We start from the raw sequence: 23,541 nt of genomic DNA on the forward strand, positions 1-23,541 counted from the left end.
CAAACTCTAGTTTGATAGTTAAGAACAGATTTAAATTTCTCTGATTTACTTTGTTCACATTGGTGATTTTCTTATAATTTTTAGCAATGTTAAGAAGTAAATTTAAAATGTCTATCCACAAATAAGAGTGCCCAAGAAGCAAGCAATAAGCCACCAGCATTCCATTAACAACACCGGTAGGAGAGTGAGGTATTCTGAGCCATGAAATTGTTTAAGACAAAACTATTTTGTTTTGTTTAGTTTAGAGACAGAAAAGGGGTTCAAAAACCACTGTTTCCCTTTTAATTATAATTTTAAATGCATACGTTTTCTTTTAATGCTTTCAAATGGACTTAAAATATGCATACAAAACAATGTTAGGTTTTTAAAATAGAAAACAAAAAATGCTGAAAAATTCCAAAATACTCCAATTTTTCTAACGTAAAAATATATTGTTAATAATATAATTAGGTAATATTAGGTAATATAAAATAAAAATATAAATTAGGTAATATAAATTTAATCTATTTAAATGCAAATTTCTGGTAGGTATTCATTAAATTTTAGAGAAGCTTAAATAGACTTTATGAGTATTAAAGGTTTTAATTCATAAAGAACTTAATAAGCTATAATTCTGGCTTATAAAAAATTAAAATTCAGCATTTAATTCTGATTTGTATGTTTATCTTTTTGGAGGATGGATATAGCATCTTTTCATGCAATCCTCTAGCAAGCTAAGAAAAAAGGCAAGACATTTCTATGCTTATAAATAAATGTACATAAAATGGAAGTTCACGATTTCATTTCTATGCTATTTCCAAGAGTGGTTTTATTGATTCGTAAACCATACAATTTATGCATACTGAAGGAAGCAACTTTAAGAAATTTGGAGTCATGCCTCTGAAAAACCTCATCACTCCACTGCTTTTATAAATTTGATGAAAGACGCTGATCATATTTAGCTGTGGGCCTCCCATTATGCCTAGAAAATGAAAGGGAAGGAAAAAGCCTAATTAATTTGGTATTTACTATTTTTCAAACACTAAGGTAAAATACATGTTAAGAGAGAAAAATATATATAATTACATAAATTCTTTCACAAGCAGTTTCAAAGGAACATCTGTGGTTCATCATAATTATATAATCAGGGAACCTAATGGAACTATTTGATGCTTATGTCTTTTTAATTTTCTTTCCTTGAGGAAGAAATTCTGTCCATTGGTGGTGAAATTTACTTATAATTATTGTGGACATAATTTTTAAAAGTAGCTAGACATATAAAGGTACTTTTATTCAACATCTTATATATTAAGAACAACTCAAATGCTGAAAAAAACTCAAATATGTTTCTCATTCACTATTTCTTTTCTCAGGGAGTGGCTCCACCACTCATGTAGGTGTGGAAACTGGAAAATTGAAAGGCCATCTATAATGTTTCCCTCCGCTTACATATCCAAACCATTACCCATCAGTTTTACTCTCTAAATAGCTCTCAAACCTATGCATTTACCTAGAAGTGCACTGCCATGCCTCCGTTCTCCAATCTACCATTATCTCTTGCTTTGCCTTATTTACCATAATCACCTCTTTCATTTTTTTCTCCATACTTTAACCAAAGAGAACTTTTAATAAAGCAACTCTGATTATGTTACTCTCTTACTTCAGTAATTCCCCCACTATACTTAAATACAGTATGGTCTAGCCTCTGTTTCCTGCTCCCACCTCACTTGTACCACTTTCTTGTTTTCTGCACTCCAGCCATAGTGGCCACTTTTCAGTTAGTTTCTCAAATGTCCCCAAACTTCCTCCCTCTTAAAGCTAGTTGCACATGCTTTTCCCTTTGCCTGGAAGTCACTCCCCAACCTTTGGCTTTTAACCCCATCTCAGCCTTTAGTTCTCAGTCCAAGCAATACTTTCCCAAGATAGTCTTCCAGAACTGCCTCAGCACTCCCGCCCCGTGGTAGTATTTAGAGAACTCCACTTTTCCTTTGCAGCTCTCATCACAGTTTATGTACTTTGTGTCAATATTTAATTAATAACTGTCTACCCTGCTAGACCATCAATTCCATGAGCAATGTGTTTTTGCTTACTCATATTCCACATGCCTGGCATATTGCATAGTACCTGGCAACATTCTCAAATTCTTTAGCTAGCACTTTTCTCCTTAATCATTATTCTATGTTCCCAAAATTGACATAACTAAGTAAAAAGCAGTAAAGAACTGAAAATTTTGTCTGCTGCTATTTGCTTTAATCTAAACATTTCCTCCCTCCATACTTCCCCACCCAAAATAAAATAATTCCTTTGAAATCTAGATTAAATTATTTTGAAATTTTAGAAAATATTTACTCACCATGGAATTTCTTGGAGAATGTTCTATTACTACATTCATATTTTGGCCTTTTATTTTTTAGTAGATGCTAATAACACTGCTATCAATTTCTATAATTTTGTAAAAGAATATGGAACATACTTATTTTTTCTCTAATGTTGAACCTACACCCCCCATTGGTTTATTCCATCTTTCATATTGTGAAAACTATAAACTACAGAAAGAATAATACAATGAACATTTGTATACTCACCACCTAGTTTCAAATTTTGACATTTTGCTGTACTTATTTTTGTCTCTCTCTATGTATATATAAATGTGTGTGAATGTATGCACTCTGAAAGTAGTTACAAACACCATGAAACTTGCAACCCTAAAAACTTCAACATATTCTAAACACAAAGACATTAATCTACATAACCCAAGTCATAATTATGCCTGAGAAAATTTTAAAAATTCTCTATCTCACCAAGTACCTCCTTATTAAAATTTTCCTAATTTTCCCAAAAATGTCACTTAGAGTGGGGTTTGTTTTTTTCCAAACTAAAATCTAAACAAAATTCACTCATTGCATTGGCTATAGTTCTTCACTTTCCTAATCAAGACTAGTACCAGTCATTCCCCCACAACCACCACTTTTTCTATAACAATGGCTTTTGAATAGCCCAGGCCAGTTGTCTTATAGAATATACTATATTCTAGATTTTTCTGATTCATTCTTAATAGCATCATTTAATGTATCCCTTGATCCCCTGTATTTCTTTTAAGTCCAAAAGTATTTCCATATGTGAGTAAAACTTTTTGGGCAAGAGTACTTCATAGTAGATGCTATGCACTTCATATTACATTACATCATGAGGCACATTATGTGAGAGGTTTTTTTATTTTACTGTTGCCAATACTGGTTGCCAAGCTGGTTGACTGGTTACAATGATGACCACCCTTTCTCTCCATTGTAAAGGCATGTTTTCCTCTTTGCAATTAGCAATAACTCTGATAGATGATACTGTGGCATCATGTAAATATACTATTCCCCAAATCCCTTTAACTTAATAACTTCTACATTAGCTGAGGATCCTAGGACTCAGATACTGATTTTGAAACATCACTACCCTAGGCAGTAAAAGGAAATACAGTTGGTTACAGATTTGAGAGCAGGTACAAGTGACCATGGGACATTATTTTTTAAAAAAGAAAAGAAACAGAAGAGCTCAGAAACAAATACGGAGATGTCAAAAGAACAAAAGAGGATTTTCAATTCTAGTTATAACAGAGTAATTTGTCAGACTCACCCTACAAATAAAATTAGCTATTAAAATAAGAATAAAATACATGAAATCATTGTTTGAGAGTAATCAATGGAAACAAGACTAGGATCCCTGAGAGAAGAAAAGTGTAGAGATAAGCACTACATTTCACTTGGTTTTGTTTTATTATTTTTTTTTTTAACTTTAGGCCATTTGACAATTTTCAGCATGAAAGAATCGGGTCCAACCAGAAAATAGGAGTGTTACTGAACTGAAGACAAAAGTTGGAATTCAAGGATGCCAATGTGCCAGATACTTGAGCAAAATCTGAAATAGAGGTAATACTAATGAAATGAGTCCAAAAGACTCTCTGCAGTTTTCCATTGAGGTATTGCCAACTCTAATGCTGCACCAAATGAGATATCACAAAAACCAGCAGAAAAGAGCAGGTGGAAGGCTAAAGATTTAGGGATAGACTTTAGTGGATCATAAAGGTGAAGTTCAGACCCAACAAGATGAGGTGAGACACCTTGGTAACCACTCTAGACTTTCAGATAAAACCCACAAAAGGTTACGTCTAGCAGCGAGGGCCATACTCTACGAGTAAGTACCTTGGGGAATGGCCAGAGCTAAAATAAATCATCCCTAACATATCTAAAACCAACCTTCAATAGATTTAAGTTGGTCTGCCTATACTGTAGCTACCTACAGGAAGAAAGGTTAGCCCTATTTGGAGAAAAATAACATCATCTAGAGTTTACAATTTTTCCCACAAAGTGCTCATTATTCAATCTAAAATAATGAGGCATGATAAAAATAAAATAAAAAACAGGATCAAATAACTGAAAACCTAGAGAGAAAAGCAGACAAAAAACAAGTGTTTGAGAGGGAAAAATCAGAGAGGATGACAAAACATGAGAGACTCCTCTAACTCCGGGAAATGAACAAGGGGTAGTGGAAAGGGAGGTGGGCAAGGGGGTGGGGTGACTGGGTGACAGGCACTGAGGGGAGCACTTGGCAGGATGAGCACTGGGTGTTATACTTTATGTTGGCAAATCGAACTCCAATAAAAAAAATATACATTAAGAAAACGAGTATCAATAACTTAAATTTAAAATAATTGTTATTAATGTGTTTAAGAAATTAAAGACAAAGATGGAGACTTTCACATGACACCTAGAATCTATTTTCTTAAGAATAAAAATGTAGGGACGCCTAGGTGGCTCAGTCAGTTAAGCATCTCCTTCAACTCAGATCATGATCCTAGGGTCCTGATGATCATCAGGCTCTCTGCTCAGTGAGGAGTCTGCTTCTCCCCCTCCCTCTGCCCCATCCCACCGCCTGTGCTCTCTATCTCTCTCTCTCAAATAAATAAATAAAATATTTTTTAAAAGAATAAAATGTAAAGTCAAACAAAAATATACTAAAGTTAAGACATCAATGTATGGGTTCAACAGCAAATTAGACAAAGCAAAACATAAGATTAGTGAGCTCTAGAAGATTGGTGCAGTAAGAAAGAAACGTCCAGATTGAAGTAGGGGGGAGGAGAAAGGAATATAAAATACAGAAAAGAACATAACCAGTAAATAGGACATGAAGAAAAGATCTAACATACATATAATTGGAATGTCAGAAGACAGAGACAATGGGATAGAGCAATCGTTGAAGAAATTTTGGCTAAGAATTTTCCAAAAACTAACAAAAGCCATCAAACTACAGATTTTAAAAACAGGAAGACGAAAAGCAGAAAGCAAACCACATTTTAGGCACATCATATTCAAAGTGCTGAAAACCAAAGACAGAAAGAAAAATCTTAAAAAGCATGGGTATGGGGGGAGACAGTATCTTAAAACAGAAAGAAGGAAAGAAGAAAAGAAATAAGAAAGGAAGAAAAAGAAAGAAAGAAATTGGTAAAAATACTAATTTAAGGTTAGTCTGTAATTAACAAAGGATTCACATTGGAATCTCCAAGGTAACAAAAGGAAAAAGAACATATAACTAACAAGCTAATAGATGAGAAATACTGAAATAATGAATATACCTAATTCAAAAGGAGACCCAAAAAAAGAGAGAGATAAAAGAAAATGAAAAATGGAAGCAATAAGATGTAGCACTTTAATATGTGGTCTCCACTTAAATGCAACTGTAACACTACTTTAAAATATAAATGTACTAAATGTTAATTAAAAGACAAAATAATCACATGAGATTTTTTTAAAGATCTAACTATGTGCTTTTCAGAATGGACACACTATATATAAGGACACATAAAGATTGAAAGTAAAAAGATGCTCTAAAAAATTATACCAAGCAAACATTAACCAAAAGAAAGTTACTGTAACTACATTAATATCAGACAAAGTAGACTTTTTAAAGCAAAAACAAATATTACCAGCAATAAAGAGGACACATTTCATAATAAAAATCAGTACTAAGTTTTAATATACATAATACTATAGCTTCAAATATAGAAAGAAAAATAGACTAAATTAAAAGAGAGTTAAATAAATCCACCATTGTGGTTAGAGATTTAAACACACCTCTGTCAGTAACTAATAGAAAAAAGCAAATTAAAAAAATCAGCAAGGGTATAAAACATTTGATTAACACTTCACTAATTTACTTTATAGAATACATATATAGGACACTAAGTACAACTTCAAAATCCTCTTTCTTTTCAAGTATACAGTGAACATTCACCAAAATTGACCATATCTGGGCCAGTAAGACAGATCTCAATAAATTTCAAAGAATAGAAATCCTATAGAGTACATTCTCTTTTTGCAGTGCAATTAGACTACAAGTTCAATATCAGAAAGATCATTGGAAAAATCCCCAAATGTTTGTAAATTAAGCAATATATTTCTAAATAACCAGTGAGTCAGAAAGAAATCACAATGGAAATTTGGATGATATTTTGAAATGAATGATAATGCAAATATTATCAGTTTATGGAATATAAGTAAAGCAGTACTTAGAGAAATATTCAGAAATTGGAATTGGTGTATCAAAAAAGAAAAAAATTTTAAATCAATTATATTAAACAGGAGTCAGCAAACTTTTGCTGTAATAGGCCAGATAGTAAATATTTTAAGCTTTGTGGACCACATGGTCTCTAGCAACTACTCAAGTCTACCATTGTAGCGTGAAAATAGCTGTAGATAGTACATAAATAAATAGCCTGACTGTGTTCCAATTACATTTTACTTACACACGTGGGTGGTGGGTAAGATTTGGCCTGCGAGGCATAGTTTGGCAACCCCAGATCTAAACTTTGAACCTAAGAAACTAAACAAAAAAAACAAGCAAAAAAAGAGGATAAAAATAACAAAAATAAGAACAGAAAGCAATGAAACAGAACATGAATGTACAATATAGGAAAATCAACAAAACCAAAAGATGAATAAAAACAATAAACCCCAAATAAACTGATTAAGAAAAACAAAAATAACAAATTGCTAATATCAGAAAATAAAAAGGAGACTTCACTGTAAAACCTACAGTCATTATTAAAGGCATATTAAAAGGACACTATTAATAATGTTATGCTATTAGGCTTAAACAATTTAGATGAAATGGATAGATTCTTTAAAAAGCACAATACCTCAAAATTGATGGAATAATAGGAAACCTGAACAATCCATACCTTTTAAAGAACTAGAAACTGTTATTAAAATATAGAACAGGGGAAAAAAAAAAACACCTTCCATCAAAAATATCCAGGCAAAATTGGCTTCACTGGTGAGTTCTCCCGAATATTTAAGGAAAAAAAAATTCTAGCTATACACAAATTCATCCGAAGACTAGAAAAAGAGAGAACATTTTCGAACTATCTTTATGGAGCAAATGTAACATTAATACAAAAACCTGACAGAAACATTACAGGAAGGAACATTACAAGCAACAAAATTCTCATGAATATAATATAAAAAAAATCCTATTCAGAATATTATCAAGCAAATCCAACATTATACAAAATGGTAATGCAACATGACCAAGTGAAACTTATTCCATGATTTCAAAGTTGTTTTGACACTTGAAAATCATTCACTCACAGAAAAAAAAAAAGGAGAAAATAATAGTATTATTTTGAGGCAGAAAAAGCATTTAATAAAATTCAAAACCTATTCATGATTTTTTTAACACTTTGCACAAACTAGGAATAGAGGAGAACTCCCTTAGTCACACAAAGGGTATATTCCAAAAACCTACAACATCATACTCAATGGTAAAATATTGGAACAGTTTTCTTCAGAGTAGGAATGAGATAAAGATGTCCACTCTTACCATTATCATTATAGCATTGTACTGGAGCTCCTAATGAGTGATATGAAGCAAGAAAAGGAGGTAAAAAGTATAAAAGCTGGAAAGGAAGAAACTTTTTTCCTATTCACAGAAGCCATGGCTGTGTACATATCAAATCAAAAGGAAAAATATTGCCTGGGTGGCTCAGTTGGTTGAGCACCCAACTCTTGATTTCAGCTCTGGTCATGAACTCAGGGTCGGGAGATTGAGCCCTGTGTTAGGGTCTGGGCTCAGCACAATTGGTTTGGGATTCTTTCTCTCCCTCTCCTTTTGCCCCTCCCCCATTCATGCTTGCTCTTTCTCTCTAAAATAAATAAATAAAATATTTAAAATGAGCATTAAAAGTGTTCAATATTATTAGTCATTGATAAATATAAAGCCACAGTGAAATTTTATTGTACAATTATCAGAATGTCTAAATTAAAAGATTGACAATAACAAGTGTTAACAAAGATGCAGAGCAACTGGAACTCCTACACATTGTCATTATAGTACAAACTGAAATAAACACTTTGGAAAACCAATTTGGCAGTATCTACTAAAACTGGATGTGCATTTACCCTATAATCCAAAAATTCTTTTCTTGATATAGATATGAGTGAAATAAGAAAGAAATAAGTGCTTGTTTTCCACAGTATTGTGCTGAGCATTTTATAATGCATATAAATGTCAAATCACTATGTTGCACCTGAAACTAATATACTATACTTCAATTTAAAAAATAAATTTTAAAATATTGCAATGGATTAAGTGTAGTATTTGTGTAAAGAAATACTATACACCAAAGAAGATAATTACATGCAATAAACAAAGATGACTTTCCAAAACAGTACATAGTTTTCAAGAATAGCCAAACTAGGGGCACCTGGGTGGCTCAGTTTGTTCAGTGTCTAACTCTCGACTTCAGTTCAAGTCATGAATCTCACATCGTGAGATTGCACTATGCCTCGGGCTCTGCACTGAGTGTTGAGCTTGCTTAAGATTCTCTCTCTCCCTCTCTCTCTGCCCCTCCTCCCTGCTCACATACTCTCTTTAAAGAAAAAATAAATAAAAGAAAGAAAGAAAGAAAGAAAGAAAGAAAGAAAGAAAGAAAGAAAGAAAGAACGGAAGGAAGGAAGGAAGAAAGAAAGAAAGAAAGAAAGAAAGAAAGAAAGAAAGAAAGAGGCAAATTAATAAATGGTGATTAAAGTCAAAATAATAGTTACCTTGGGGTGAGGGTGTTTATTGATTGGGAAAGGTATGAAGGAGCCTTCTGGAGCACTGGAAATGTCTATGTCTTGACATTGGTGGTAGTTTTATGGCGATATATATGATATATATATAATATATATAATGGAGATATATATGATATATATATTATATATATAATTATATATAATATATGCACATATATAATCTTTCTTTTCTGAGTTCAATAGATAATTTTTCCTAATAATCAGCAGATACTTTGAGTTATTTTTTTAAGATTTTATTTATTCATGAGAGACACACAGAGAGAGAGAGAGAGGCAGAGGCACAGAGAGAGAGAGAAACAGGCTCCATGGCGGGAGCCTGACGTGGGACTCGATCCCGGGTCTCCAGGATCACGCCCTGGGTTGAAGGCGGCACTAAACCACTGAGCCACCTGGGCTGCCCACTTTAAGTTATTTTTAAGTGAAACAGAATCACTGCATCTCAGCTTGCAGAAGACTTATAACAGTCATTTAGATAGGTATCTAAATTTTGAATCCCTCATTATCACAGTCTTATGAACTCTAGTTCCAAAAAGACTGGACCCCTCCAGTGTGAAAACATTCATTGTATCACCCAAGGTGGTAAATAAATAGCACCATTCCCACTCATATAAGAACAATTTCCTAATTTCGTCTTTTTAAAAGAGGCAGCACTGAATGATGAAAATGAGGAGGGTTCTTAGACATTCTTCAGAACAGAAAGTTAAAAAAAAAAAAAGTTCCTAAATCACATAGAGCTTTTTACACTGCCATCCTCCTCACAAAAACTCACCTTGAACTTGCATGCGAGTTCTCACTAGGTGCAGGGGGTAGCTGATAAACTGACCACAAAACTTAGAGAAGGCATTATATCCAAACAAAGTCAGCAACCCAGGGCCTTCTGTATCAGTGTTTAGTAAATGAGTCTTCAAAAGCTGACGGAGAACAAAGTAATAATATGCTTTAACAACTATTAAAGAAGAACCAAAATAATAAAATGCTAATATCTTTTCTCACAATAGGCATAGACTCCTACATTATAGAAAAGAATATAAAATGCAGAATGCAGTCATCCATGACAAAGTAATAAGATCCATAGGACATTTTTGAGCTGCCAATTTTTAGTGTAATTCAGTTACAGTTAGTAAAGTCTTACCCCCAATATTTCCAGGGCTCAAATTATCTAAATATTACCTCTTTTCCTAAGTGCCATCCTAGCAACTAGAATTATTCAGAGGTGTACAAACAAACCAGAGATCAGAGAACCTTAGTGATGGAAACTCACTATCCACTCAACTATGAGAGCCCTGATCACCTAATCTTTAGGGAGGTTTATTGTGTCAACCTGCACAATATCCCTTACCAGCAATATTTTTGTTTCAGGACTCCTCTATACTCTTAAAAGTTGTTGAGAACACCAAAAAGTTTTTGTTTCTATGGGTTATATCTATCAATATTATCTATTGTGTTAGATATTAAAACAGAAAAATTATAAACACAAGAAACACATTAAATAGCCATAAGAGCACTGATGTCATCACAAACCATATAGCCTTTGGAAAACTCTCATAAGAGAATAAGAGTGACAAGAGTAAATGGTGATTTCATATGCTATGAAAATAGTTTAGAATATAGCTAAACATGACTGAGAAAACACACACCCATGCTGATTGGTCTCATTTTAAATTCATGATCATAAAATCTTAAGTGGATCCATGGTTTTTCACTGAAATGATACCGTATTTTCCTTGACCATTTACTCTCCCAACATACCAGCATCATTCTTTCAAGTGAACAACTACATTCTCCATTGTCCTAGAACTTCCGACACTAGATGATCTTAAAATTCATATGAAAATGTAAGGGATCCAGCATAGCCAAAGCAATGCTTAGGAAAGAACAAGGTTAAATAATTTACACTTTCTGATTTTAAAACTTACTACAGACCTCCACCAACCAAGCCAGTGTGATACATAAGCATAGACATACAGATCAATGAAGTAAAATTCAGGAGTCCAGAAATAAACTCTTTCATGATGGCCAACTGATTCAACAAGGGGGCCAAGTACTTTCCACGGCCTGCAAGGCTCTGCTAAATCTCGTTCTCTCACCTCACCTCCTACTAACCCTCGGTTTCCTCCACTGCAGCTACACAGGCACGCTCCCACCCTGTTCTCCCTGTAGATTTATACATGGCTCACCCTCTCCATTTCTTCTGTTCTTTGCTCAAAATTCACCATCTCAGGAGGACCTTCCCAGACCATGATATTGAAAATTTCAGTCCCTAACACTACCTATTCTGCTTTCCTGTTCTGTTTTTCTCTATAACCCTTATCACTAAGGCATTATATGTTTAAATAATTTATTGTCTGTCTCCCAGTTGAAGAATGTTGAGATCCCCAGTGACAGGACTTTCTGTCTCTCTTGTTTGGTGCACCTAGAACAGAGCCTTGTACATGCAACTCAATCATTATTTGTTTACTGAATAAATCCTCATTTTTAAGGTGAGAGAATCCAGGCCCAGAGAAAACCGTGGAGCCAGAATTAGAACTCAAGCAGTCCGAGTCCGCAATTCTAATTGCTATCCTAACCACTGATGAGAATTAAAACGTTTGCTGGGGGTGGAAGGTCCCAGGAATTACCAAATAGAGAGGGATTTGGGTAAGAAAGTTCATGCCTGATGGTCTATAAGAATCAGCTATAGAGAATGACCAAAGTGAAACTGGACAATATTAACCTAGAAAAAAAGTCATTATTTCTCATACGTAGCCCCCCAAAAACTTACATTCTCCTCTTACTTTTTTTAAAGCTGTAGTTAATTAATTGTATTTATATTTTTTATTTAAATTCATGTTAGTTAACATACAGTGTAGTAATACTTTCGGGAGTAGAATTTAGTGATTCGTCACTTACATATACCCCCAGTGCTCATCCCAGTAATTGCCCTCCTTAATGCCCATCACCCTTTTATCCTGTCCCCCCATTCACCTCCCCTCTAGCAACTCCCATTTTGTTCTCTATAGTTAAGAATCTTTTATGGAAAAAACAAAAACAAACAAACAAAAAAAGAATCTTTTATGGTTTGCCTCCCTCTCTGTTTTTATCCTATTTTATTTTTTTCTTCCCTTCACCTATGTTCATGTTTTGTTTCTTAAATTCCAAATATGAGTGAAATCATATGGCATTTGTTTTTCTCTGATGGATTTCCTTTGCTTAGCATACTACACCCTAGTTCCATCCACATTGTTGCTAATGGCAAGATTTCATTCTTTTTGATCAATGAGTAATATTCCATTGTATATATTTGTGTGATATATATACATATATATCACATCTTCTTTTTAAAAATATTTTATTTATTATTTGAAAGAGAAGGAAAGCACAAGAGGGGGGAGGGGCAGAAGGAAATGGAGAAGCAGGCTTCCCACTGAGCAGGGAGCCCAACTTGGGAGTCAATCCCAGGACCCTGACATCATGACTTGAGCTGAAGGCTGATGTTTAACCAACTGAGGCACCCAGGCTCCCCTATACCACATCTTCTTTATCCATTGATCTGTCAATGGCTATTTGGGCTCTTCCCATAATTTGGCTATTGTTGATAGTGCTGCTTTAAACCTTTGGGGTGCATGTGCCCCTTCAAATCAGCATTTTTTTACCCAGTGGATACATATCTACTAGTGCAATTGCTGGGTCATAGGGTTCTATTTTTAACTCGAGGAACCTCCAGCATGAAATGTTTTTCCGTTTCTTTGTGTCTTCCTCAGCTTCTTTCATAAGTGTTCAATGGTTTTCACCTTACAGATCTTTTACCTCTTTAGTTAGGTTTATTCCTAGGTATCTTATGGTTTTTGGTGTAATTATAAATGGGATTCATTCCTTGATTTGTCTTTCTGCTGCTTCATTATTTGTATATAGAAATGCAACAAATTTCTGTACATCGATTTTATATCCTACAACTTTGCTGAATTCATATATCAGTTCTAGCAACTTTCTGGTGGAGTCTTTTGGGTTTTCTACATAGAGTATCATGTCATCTGCAAAGAGTGAAATTTTGTCTTTTTCTTTATGGATTTGGATACCTTTTTGTTGTCTGATTGCTGAGACTAGGACTTCCAGTACAATGTGGAACAAGTGGTGAGAGTGGACATCCCTGTGTTTTTGACTTTAGGGAAAAAGCTGTCAGTTTTTCCTATTGAGAATGATATTAGCTGTGGACCTTTTGTATGGCCTTTATGATGTTGAGGTATGTTTCTTCTATCCCTACTTTGAGGGTTTTTATCGAGAAAGGATGCTGTATTTTGTCAAATGCTTTTTCTGCATCTACTGAGAGGATCACATGGTTCTTATGCTTTTTTTATTAATGTAGTGTATCACATTGATTGATTTGCAGATGTTGAACCACTCCTGTAGCCCAGGAATAAATCCCACTTGATCATAGTGGATAATCCTTTTAATATACTGTTGGATTCAATTATCTTGTTGAGAATTTTTTCATCCATGTTCATCAAGGATATTGGTCTATAATTCTCTTTTTTAATGGGGTCTTTGGTTTCAGAATCAAGGTAATGCTGGCCTCATAGAATGAGTTTGGAAGTTTCCCTTCCATTTCTATTTTTTTGGAACAGCTTCAGAAGAACAGGTACTCATTCTTCAGATGTTTGGTAGAATTCCCCTGGGAAACCATTGGCCCTCGACTCTGGTTTGTTGGGAGATTTTTGATTAGTGATTCCATTTCTTTGCTGGCTATGAGTCTGTTCAAATTGTCTATTTATTCCTGTTTCAGTTTCAGCAGTTTATATATTTCTAGGAATTATCCATTTCTTCCAGATTGCCCAATTTGTTGGCATATTGCTCATAATATTCTAATTGTTTGTATTTCTGTGGTGTTGGTTGTGATCTCTCCTCTTTCATTTGTGATTTGATTTATTTGTGTCCTTTCTCTTCACTTTTTTGATAAGTCTGGCTAGGGATTTATCAATTTGGTTAATTCTCTCAAAGAACCAGCCCCTCCTTTAGTTGATCTGTTTTACTGTTGTTGTTGTTGTTGTTTTTAATTTCTGTATCATTTATTTCTGCTCCAATTTTAATTATTTCCCTTCTTCTGCTGGTTTTCAGCTTTATTTCCTATTCTTTTTCTAGCTCTTTTAGTTGTAAGGCTAGGTTATATATTTGAGACTTTTCTTGCTTTTTGAGGAAGGCCTGTATTGCTATATATTTCTATCTTTTGACTGCCTTTGCTGCATCCCTAAGGTTTGGACTGTCCTATTTTCATTTTCATTTGCTTTCATGTATTTTTTATTTCTTCTTTAATTTTCTGGTTAACCAATTCATTCTTTAGTAGAATGTCCTTTAACTTCCATGTATTTGTGGTTTTTCCAAATTTGCTCTTGTGGTTGACTTCAAGTTTCATGGCGTTGTGGCCTGAAAATATGCATGGTATGAACTTAGTCTTTTTGTACCCATTGAGGCTTGATTTGTGAGCCAGTGTGTGATCTGTTCTGGAGAATGTTCCACATGCACTCAAAAGGAATGTGTATTCTGCTGCTTTAGGATGAAATGCTCTGAATATGTCTGTGAAATCCACCTGGCCCAGTGTGTCATTCAAAGCCATTGTTTCCTTATTGATTTTCTGCTTAGGTAATCTGTTCACTGCTGTGATGAGGTGTGAATGGCCCCTACTATTATTGTATTATTATCAATGCATTTTAAGTTTGTTAGTAATACGTTTACATGTTTGGCTGCTCCCAAGTTGGGCAGTCAGAACTTCCCTTATAAAGATGCTCCTGCCAGGCACAGGGGCCTGGGGTTTGTTGTAAGGGACTCCAGACTCCACTGGAGGTGCTGTGTTTCTCCCTGAAGTCTGACAGAGACAAATCAGACTTCTGATGCCAGAAAGAAAAAAAAAGCAAAATAATGTCATGCAATCTCCTTGGTAGTCTAGAGGTCAGAAGAGAGGTTAAAAAACAGATCTGCAAGTAAGTGGTATACCAGCTATCTTGAAACCCAGCAATAGATGGAGTCATCAAAGGACAGTGGGTAGTGTGCAGGGAGAGAAGAGGGGAGGTTGAGATCAACACTCAGAGAAAACTACTATGTAATCCTGAAGAAGAGGAGCCAGCAAAACAAACTGTAAAAGTTGTGTTTCTAATAACTCTGCCTTAAATTTATAATTTGATAAAAATTTTTTAAGTTGTACTATAATTTCAGAACGAATAAATCTGTTTTTAAGTCCATCATGGAAACAAACTCACCTCATAAATAGTAAAATCTATGCCTACATATGGTATGACAGCCAGAAGACTAGGGACATAGCCTTTGTAAAAGCCTGTAACCCTTTCAAGTTTCCAAATCTTCCTGGCACAATCCAAAATCCCAGAGTACTGCCCAGTTCTACTCACGGCCAAATTAGTTTTTAAAACCTGAATGTGAAAGAAGATAATATTGTAAGGTCATTGATCAGTTATCTAACCCAGAGCACTACCATAAATTGACTCATTATTATGGAATTATATTATATTTTTAATGACAGTATATGTATATATTTTCCTACTGTTTCCTGGAATATTTTAGTTTTCCATAGGAATATTTTACAAATGCAGCGTTTAAGTGCTTTTACTAAATTTCTTAATTTAACTTCATAGAAAGATAGAGTGAATTCAGCTATGTTTTCTTTTTGTCCAAATTATAAGATCATACCTGCAGCTATTATACTGTAACTTAGATAAGGAACCCAAAATAAAAAAAGAAGCTCTCACAACCCCTCACCCCCAAATTTAGTGTCCTAAGAAACTGATATTAGGATTTCACAAACAGCTACACACACACACACACACACACACACATATATATATATACATACACAGGTAAAGTATAAGAAAAGATCAACAGAATTTTAGATGGTATCATCAGGAATTGCAATATCTATCAAATAAGAGTTATAGAAGGAGGGAGACCTCCAGGGGAGACGGAGGAGCAGGAGGATCTTAAGCTCACCTTGTCCCACAAATAAAACTGGAAAACACCCACATCAGTGTAAATAACCCAGAAAACACCAGAAGACCAGCAGAACAGACTCTCCACAAGTAAATGGAGAGAAGAGACATCATGAAAGAGAGTGGGAAGGGCAGGACTGTTCAAGGGCCAGGGGGCAAGGTGAGCAGTAGATGGAAAGCATCCCAGGCATAGGCATCCCACACAAGAAGACAAATTCCCATATTTGGCTTTGAAAATCAGAGGGGTCAAATTCTGTAGTTCTTACAATCAGCAGGGCAGCGGGCTCGGCTTAGGAGATCCGGGAGAGCCACAGGAAGCTGAGTCTCCGCCCTTAGAGAGACAACACCGCAGACAACCCCATGGAAATACAGCACAGAACCGGCAGTTTGAAAAACGCCTGGGGCATACGGGAGGGAAATTTGTTTACTAAATCAGATTTTGTGCTAGAGGGGCAGGGAATGTTGCGAGACTTCTTCAGGATCAAAGATGCTGGTAGACACCGTTTCCCCCCATTACCCCTATTTAGACGCAGACACAGGCAGAAACCAACACAGCGCCAACACTACGGAGTGCGGACTTGCTCGCGGGTGCCCTGCCCCGGCGTCATCCTGCAGACACACCCCCTGGAGGCGGGCCTCAGCCCCAGGCCCCTACCACGCCGACGTGTGCAAACCTTGCTAACACTGTGCATCTCACTCCCATGGACTCCAGCGTTACCTGCCCCCACAACCAGGCCTGCCTCAGTCTCCTGAGGCTGCAGGTCGCCTCCCACAGTGGGCCTGCTCAGACCTTGCTGGAACCATAGACCTCAGCACCATATTCTTCTGTGGACTTGCACGCTCCAATAGTCCCTTGATCCAAGCCCATCCAATGCAGTGCCATAAGCCTGGCAGCCCACAGCCCCAACAGAAGCCAGTAGCACTCCAAAGTGACCTATATCCTGCGGAGGGGAAGATAACCACACATATGGGACCAATTATGGCCACAGCAGTAGGCCGGGGGCAGACATCTGGTCTGACTGCAGGCCCTGCCCACCAACAAAAGCTTCACAGAGGACAACACAGGGAGTGAAGCAGCAGTTCAGTATTGCTGCATCTCTGGGAAACACCTTGACTAACTCAACTTAAGACCAAGGTGGCCCCGGACTGGCTCAATAACAACACAGGGACCAAACCCTGCTCACAACAGGCAAAGAGAGCCATTGCAGATGACCAGACTGAAGAAAAAAGTTGCTCAGCCATAACAGCAGAGAAAATGTAATACACAGGGAAGACAGCTCTGAAGCACCAGGTTCTGGGGAACAGGGGACATTGCACTACAGGATATTGTAGGACATCTTCAGAAGGCCACTACTTTCAAGAGCAGGAGACATAGCTGAATTTCTTAACATGCAGAAATAGACACAGACAGTAAGTCAAAATGAGGAGACAGGAATACGTCCCAAATGAAAGAATGAGACAAAAATAACAGCAAGAGAGCTATATGAAATGGAGATAATATGCCTGATAAAGACCTTAAAGAGGGGCAGCCCCGGTGGCGCAGCGGTTTAGTGCCGCATGCAGCCTGGGGTGTGATCCTGGAGACCCGGGATTGAGTCCCACATTGGGCTTCCTGCATGGGGCCTGCTTCTCCCTCTGCCTGTGTCTCTGCCTCTCTCTCGCTCTCTCTGAATGAATGAATGAATGAATGAATGAATGAATAAATAAATAAATCTTTTTTAAAAATTAAAAATAAAAGACCTTAAAGAGGGGCACCTGGGTGGCTCAGTGGTTGAGCATCTGCCTTTGGCTCAGGTCATGATTTCAGGACCCTAGGATCGAGTCCCACATGGGGCTCACTCTTCTACCTATGTCTTTGCCTTTCTCTTTCTCTGTCTCTCATGAATAAATAAATAAAATCTTAAAAAAAAAACATTAAAGAAATGATCATAAAGATATTCATTGGACTTAAGAAAAGAGTAGAGGACCTCAGTGAGACTATTAACAAAGAGATAGAAAACATTAAAAAAAAAAAACAGAGATGAAGAACTTAATATATGAAATTAAAAATACACTAGGTGGGATAAATAGTAGATAAAAGGAAGAAGAGATCAGCAACCTGAAGGACAAAGTAATGGAAATCAATCAAGCTGAAAAGAACAGAGAAAAATAACAATAAAAAATGAAAGTAGACTAAGGGAGCTTAGCAATACCATCAAGCATAATAACATTCACATTATAGGGATCCCAGAAAAAGAAAAAAAATGGGGGTCAGAAAATTTACTTGATGAAATAAAGGCTGAAAACTTCCTGAATCTGAGGAAGGAAACAAATCCAGATCAGGAAGCATAGAGAGATCCAGCAAAATCAACCAGAGGAGGTCCACACCAAGACACATAGTAATTAAAATTAAAAAGAGAATTTTAAAAACGGCAAGAGAAAAAAAAAAAACAGTCATATACAAGGGAAGCCCCATAAGACTATCAGCTGATTTTCCAGCAAAAACTTTGTGGGCGAGAAGGGGGTAGTATTATATATTCAAAATGCTAAAAGACAAAACCTGCTGCTAAGAATACTCAATCCAAAAAAATCAAAAGAATACTTAATCCAGCAAAGCTATTGTTCAGAATAAAAGGAGACATTAAGAGTTTCCCAGACAAAGGTTAAAGAAATTCATCACCACTAAACCAGTCTTATGAGAAATGTTAAAGGGGACCCTGACTGGAAAGGAAAGACCATAAGCAGGAGCACAAAAGGCAGGACAGACAAAAGTAGTAAAAGTAAGTATATCTATAAAAATCAGTCAAGGGAAGGGACACCTGGCTCAGCGGTTAAGCCTTGGGCTCAGGGCATGATCCTGGGGTTCTGGGATCGAGTCTTGCATGGGACTCCCTGCATGGACTCTGCTTCTCCCTCTGCCTGTGTCTCTGCTTCTTTCTCTCTCTGTGTCTCTCATGAATAAATAAACAAAATCTTTAAAAAAAAATCAGTCAAGGGATTCACATAAAAAAGGGTGTAAAGTATGACACCATATACCTAAAATATAGGGGGAGAGGAGTACAGAAAGGACTTAAACTTAAGGGACCATCATCTTAATATAGACTGCTATATGTAGAAGATGTTATACACAAACCTAACCACTAATCAAAAACTGGAAATAAATAAGTAAAAAAATAGAGAAACAAATCCAAATATATCACTAAAGAAACCAAACAAAATCATGAGACAAGAGAGCAAGAGAAGAAAAAAACAGAGAACTACAAAAAAAATAATAAAACAAGTAACAAAATGACAATAAGTTCTCATCTATCAATAATTACTTTGAATGTAAATGGACTAAATGCTCCAATCAAAAAAACACAGGGTTATGGAATAAGAAAGCAAGACTCGTCTATATGCTGATTACAATTCAGACCTAAAGACACATGCAGATTGAAAGAGAAGGGATGGAAAAACATTTATCATGAAAATGGAAGTGAGAAGAAACACAGGATAGCAGTATTTATATTGGACAAAATAAACATTAAAACAAAGACTGTAACAAGAGACAAAGAAAGACACCATATAGGGAAATAATCCTACAAGAAGACATCACAATTGTATATATTTATGCACCCAACATGGGAGCAACCAAATACATGAAGCAGCTATTAACAAACATAAAGGAGCTAATGAATAGTAATACAATAATATAGGGGACTTTAGCACCCCACTTACATCAATGGATAGGTCATCCAAACAGAAAATTAACGTGAAAACAGTGGGGTTGAATGACACATTGGACCAGATGGATCTAACAGATATTCAGAACATTCCATCCTAGAACAATGGAATACACATTCTTTTCAAGTGCACATGAAGCATTCTCCAAAATAGATTAGGCCCAAAACAAGGCTCAACAAATTCAAAAAGATCAAAGACATACCCTCTATCTTTTCCTACCATAGTACTATGAAACTAGAAGTCAACCACAAGAAAAAAATCTGGAAAGAATATAAATACATGGAGGTTAAACAATATGCTATTAAACAATGAATGGATCAACCAGAGAAATCAAGGAGGAAACCAAAAATACATGGAGACAAACAAAAATGAAAAAAAAAAAATGATCCAAAATTCTTGGGATACAGCAAAAGCTGTGCGAAGAGGGAATTTTAGGGGTGCCTGTGTGGCTCTCATGAATAAATGGCTCAGTCAGTTAGGCTTCTGCCTTCAGCTTAGGCCATGATCCCAGGATGCTGGGTCAAGTCCAGTGTCAGGCTCCTTGCTCAGTGGGGAGCCTGCTTCTCCCTCTGCCTGCCACTCCCACCCCCACCCCCCCGTGATGTGTCTCTCTCTGACAAATAAATAAATACAATCTTTTTTAAAAAGAAGGAATTTTATAAATTTACAGGCCTACCTCAACGAGCAAGAAAAATATTAAATAAACAACCTAACCTTACACCTACAGGAGTTAGAAAAGGAATAACAAACAAAACCTAAAAACAATAGTAGGAAGGAAATAATAAAGATTAGGACAGAAATAGACAAATTAGAAACTAAAGAAATAATGGAACAGGTCAATAAAACCAGAAGTTGGTTCTTGCAAAGAAATTATAAACCCTTAGCCAGACTCATAAAAAAAAGAAAATGGAGAGAGAGCTCAAATAAAAATATCAGAAATGAAAGAGGAGAAATAACAACCAATACCACAGAAATGCAACTATAAGAGAATATTATGAGCAATTATATGCCAATAAACTAGACAACCTAGAAGAAATGGATAAATTCCTAGAAACGTATAACCTCCCAAAACTAAATCAGGAAGAAATAAAAAATTGAACAGACCCATTACCAGCAATGAAACTGAATCAGTAATCAAAAAATCCCAACAAACAAAGTCTAGGACCATATCGCTTCAGAAGTGAATGCTACCAAACATTTAAAAAAGAATTAACATCTAATCTTCTCAAACTATTCCAAATACTAAAGAGGAAGGAAAGCTTCCAAATTAATTCTGTGAGGCTTACATTACCCTGTTACCAAAACGAGACAAAGACACGACAAAAAAGAAAACTACAGGCTAACATCTCTGATGAACATAGATGCAAAATCCTCAACCAAATATTAGCAAACTGAATCCAACAATACATAAAAAATCATTCACTGTGATCAAGTGGAATTTATTCTGGGGGTGCAAGCATGGTTTGATATTTGTAAATCAATCAATGTGATACATCACATCAAGAGAAAGGATAAAAAATAACTGTATGATCATTTCAATAGACACAAACAAAGCATTTGACAAAGTACAACATCCATTTATGATAAAAACCCTCAACGAAGTAGGTTTACAGGGAATATATCTCAAAATAACAAAGGCCATCTATGAAAATTTTCACTAAAATTATACTCAATTATGGAAAAACTGAGGGCTTTTCCCCTAAGATCAAGAACAACATAAGGATATCCACTATCATCACTTTTATTCAACATAGTACTGGAAGTCCTAACCAAGCAATCAGATAAGCAAAGGAAATAAAAGTCATCCAAAGCAGTAAGGAAGAAGTAAAACCTTCACTATTTGCAGATGACATGATACTATATACAGAAAACCCTAACGACACCACTAAAAAACTACTCGAACTGATAAATGAATTCATAAAGTTGCAGGATAAAAAAAGAAAAAATATAATCCAAAATTTAATAGTAAAAAATTTCCCAGGACCACAAAAATGCCAACTTTTTCATTGGAAAAAAACAAAATGAACTAATACAAAGAAAAGAATCCAAATCTGTACAAGTCATGGGTGCAATTTCAGAAGAATAATGATTAAGAGAAAACCTTAAAAGCTTCCAGATTATTAGAATTAATAAGAGTAATGTAGAGTCATTGGATAGAAGTGAAAATCCAAGAGTTTTCATGTATACTAGCAATAAATATTAGCAAAATATAATGGAATACATTAATGGCAACAAATATCACAAAGTATCTAGTAATATAAAAGCCTCATAATGTGTAAGACCTCTATAAGAAAATTATAAACCTTATCAAAGAATATAACAGAAGATCTAAATAGAGAGAGATACCTCCTCCCTGAACAAAAAGATTCAGTATCACAATTGTCATTTCTTCCCAAATTCATTCAGTACAACTAGAGTCAAAAATCTCAACTGGCTTTTTTTTTCATCTTTTGTTTTTAAAGAAACATGTTCAGATGGAAAGGAAAATGCAAAAAAAGAACAGTAATAGAAACATCAGCTTAAACATCACAGCTCTGGTGATATTGCCCTGGCAATAAGTTTTCTCTACTCAATGTCATTACTACTAATTGTAAGAGGATTGTGGTTCATTTGAAAAAAATAGCCATAATTCTCATTAAAGTTAGCAATTAAATCACCTTCTTTCAACCACACTTACCTCCAAGGGGTAAATAAAAGATTGTGCAGTAGCACCAGCCAAAGAAGCAGAAGCAAATTGCTCAAAAGTTTCTAATTTGGTTCCTTCAGAAGAAAGAAACTTCTTATACTGTATTAGTAAGAGTTCAAAGGTATGTTAATACTCAGAAGTCCAAGAGGGCATACAAATTTATTTAGTATCAATGAATACATGGGCATTTACTCCATAATTAAAAACCATAATGCACATTACCAAGGACGTATATATAGTCATGCTCTTTAGATAGGAGGCTCCAACCTTAACAGTAGAGACTTCAGCTTGTATGTCTTTGTCTAGAATAAAATCTGGTATCTAGCAGACATCCAACAAGTGTTGATTATGATAAGGAATTCATATAATGGAATGCAAACCACTGAGATGGAAACAAGCCAGCATCCTATGCAGTAAATTCTAGTGGCAACTTTATTTAATTTGTGATGTCATGAAGCAACATAATATCACAAACAAACCTAGGACTTGATCTTGGCTAGGTCACTTACTGAGTAATCCAGGACAAGTTATTCTCTATAACTCAGTTTTTTCATCTGGAAAATGAAGTTAAGTGCCTTGTCCAAACGAGTCACCATTATATCTGCAGTCCCTACTTTGTAGGATTCTTGTGAATATTAAACACAATTATACACACATGTAACATGCTTGCCACATAGCAACTGAGGAAACAGTCATTATTACTGCATAATGAGAATAAAATTTTCCTTAAGGAATGGATTTCAGTAGAGTATTTCCTTGATTTTTACTTTGGTCCGTATATTAGCTTGTTGTTCCAAGCCAATCAGTACATCCCATTACTTGATATTGAGTAGTTCAAGGACTGATAAATGACACAACCTGGACCAGTGAGACCCAAGGAAATGTTTCAGGAAGACCTCCCAAAAGAAGCTTCCTTGTTCTTCTAAGAGAACTACAAGGAGAGTCAGATGTCTTCCCACTACTCACAAAGAAACATGAACCCCTGAAAGTCTCTGGCAGTCATCTTTCAATTCCAAAAAGAGTCTTAGGATAAAGAACTCAGTGGAAGTCAGAGAGAAGAGATGGGGGTGGGAAGGAGTCTTTGGTA

The 23,541-nt window shown here is 35.6% G+C and overlaps 1 protein-coding gene across 6 annotated transcripts in view; it reads right to left on the reverse strand.

The window, feature by feature from the left end:
• Window positions 1-777: 777 nt before the first annotated feature.
• LOC140638077 (mitochondrial adenyl nucleotide antiporter SLC25A24-like) overlaps window positions 778-23,541 on the reverse strand; it is a 46,214-nt gene continuing 23,450 nt past the window's right edge. For 2 of the 6 annotated variants that reach the window (XM_072834765.1, XM_072834764.1), the window contains exons 7-10: window positions 22,446-22,553; window positions 15,326-15,493; window positions 9,868-10,009; window positions 778-961 (exon numbers count right to left, since the gene is read on the reverse strand). In XM_072834765.1, coding sequence (XP_072690866.1) covers window positions 786-961; window positions 9,868-10,009; window positions 15,326-15,493; window positions 22,446-22,553 — 594 coding nt within the window. In that variant the 3' untranslated portion in view covers window positions 778-785. Of the gene's footprint in view, window positions 962-6,769; window positions 6,847-9,867; window positions 10,010-15,325; window positions 15,494-22,445; window positions 22,554-23,541 lie in introns of all 6 variants that reach the window. The other 4 variants (XM_072834768.1, XM_072834766.1, XM_072834767.1 and 1 more) reach the window with 4 other exon arrangements.

This window comes from Canis lupus, chromosome 8 (genome assembly GCF_048164855.1).
Source record: "Canis lupus baileyi chromosome 8, mCanLup2.hap1, whole genome shotgun sequence".
Lineage (NCBI taxonomy): Eukaryota > Metazoa > Chordata > Mammalia > Carnivora > Canidae > Canis > Canis lupus.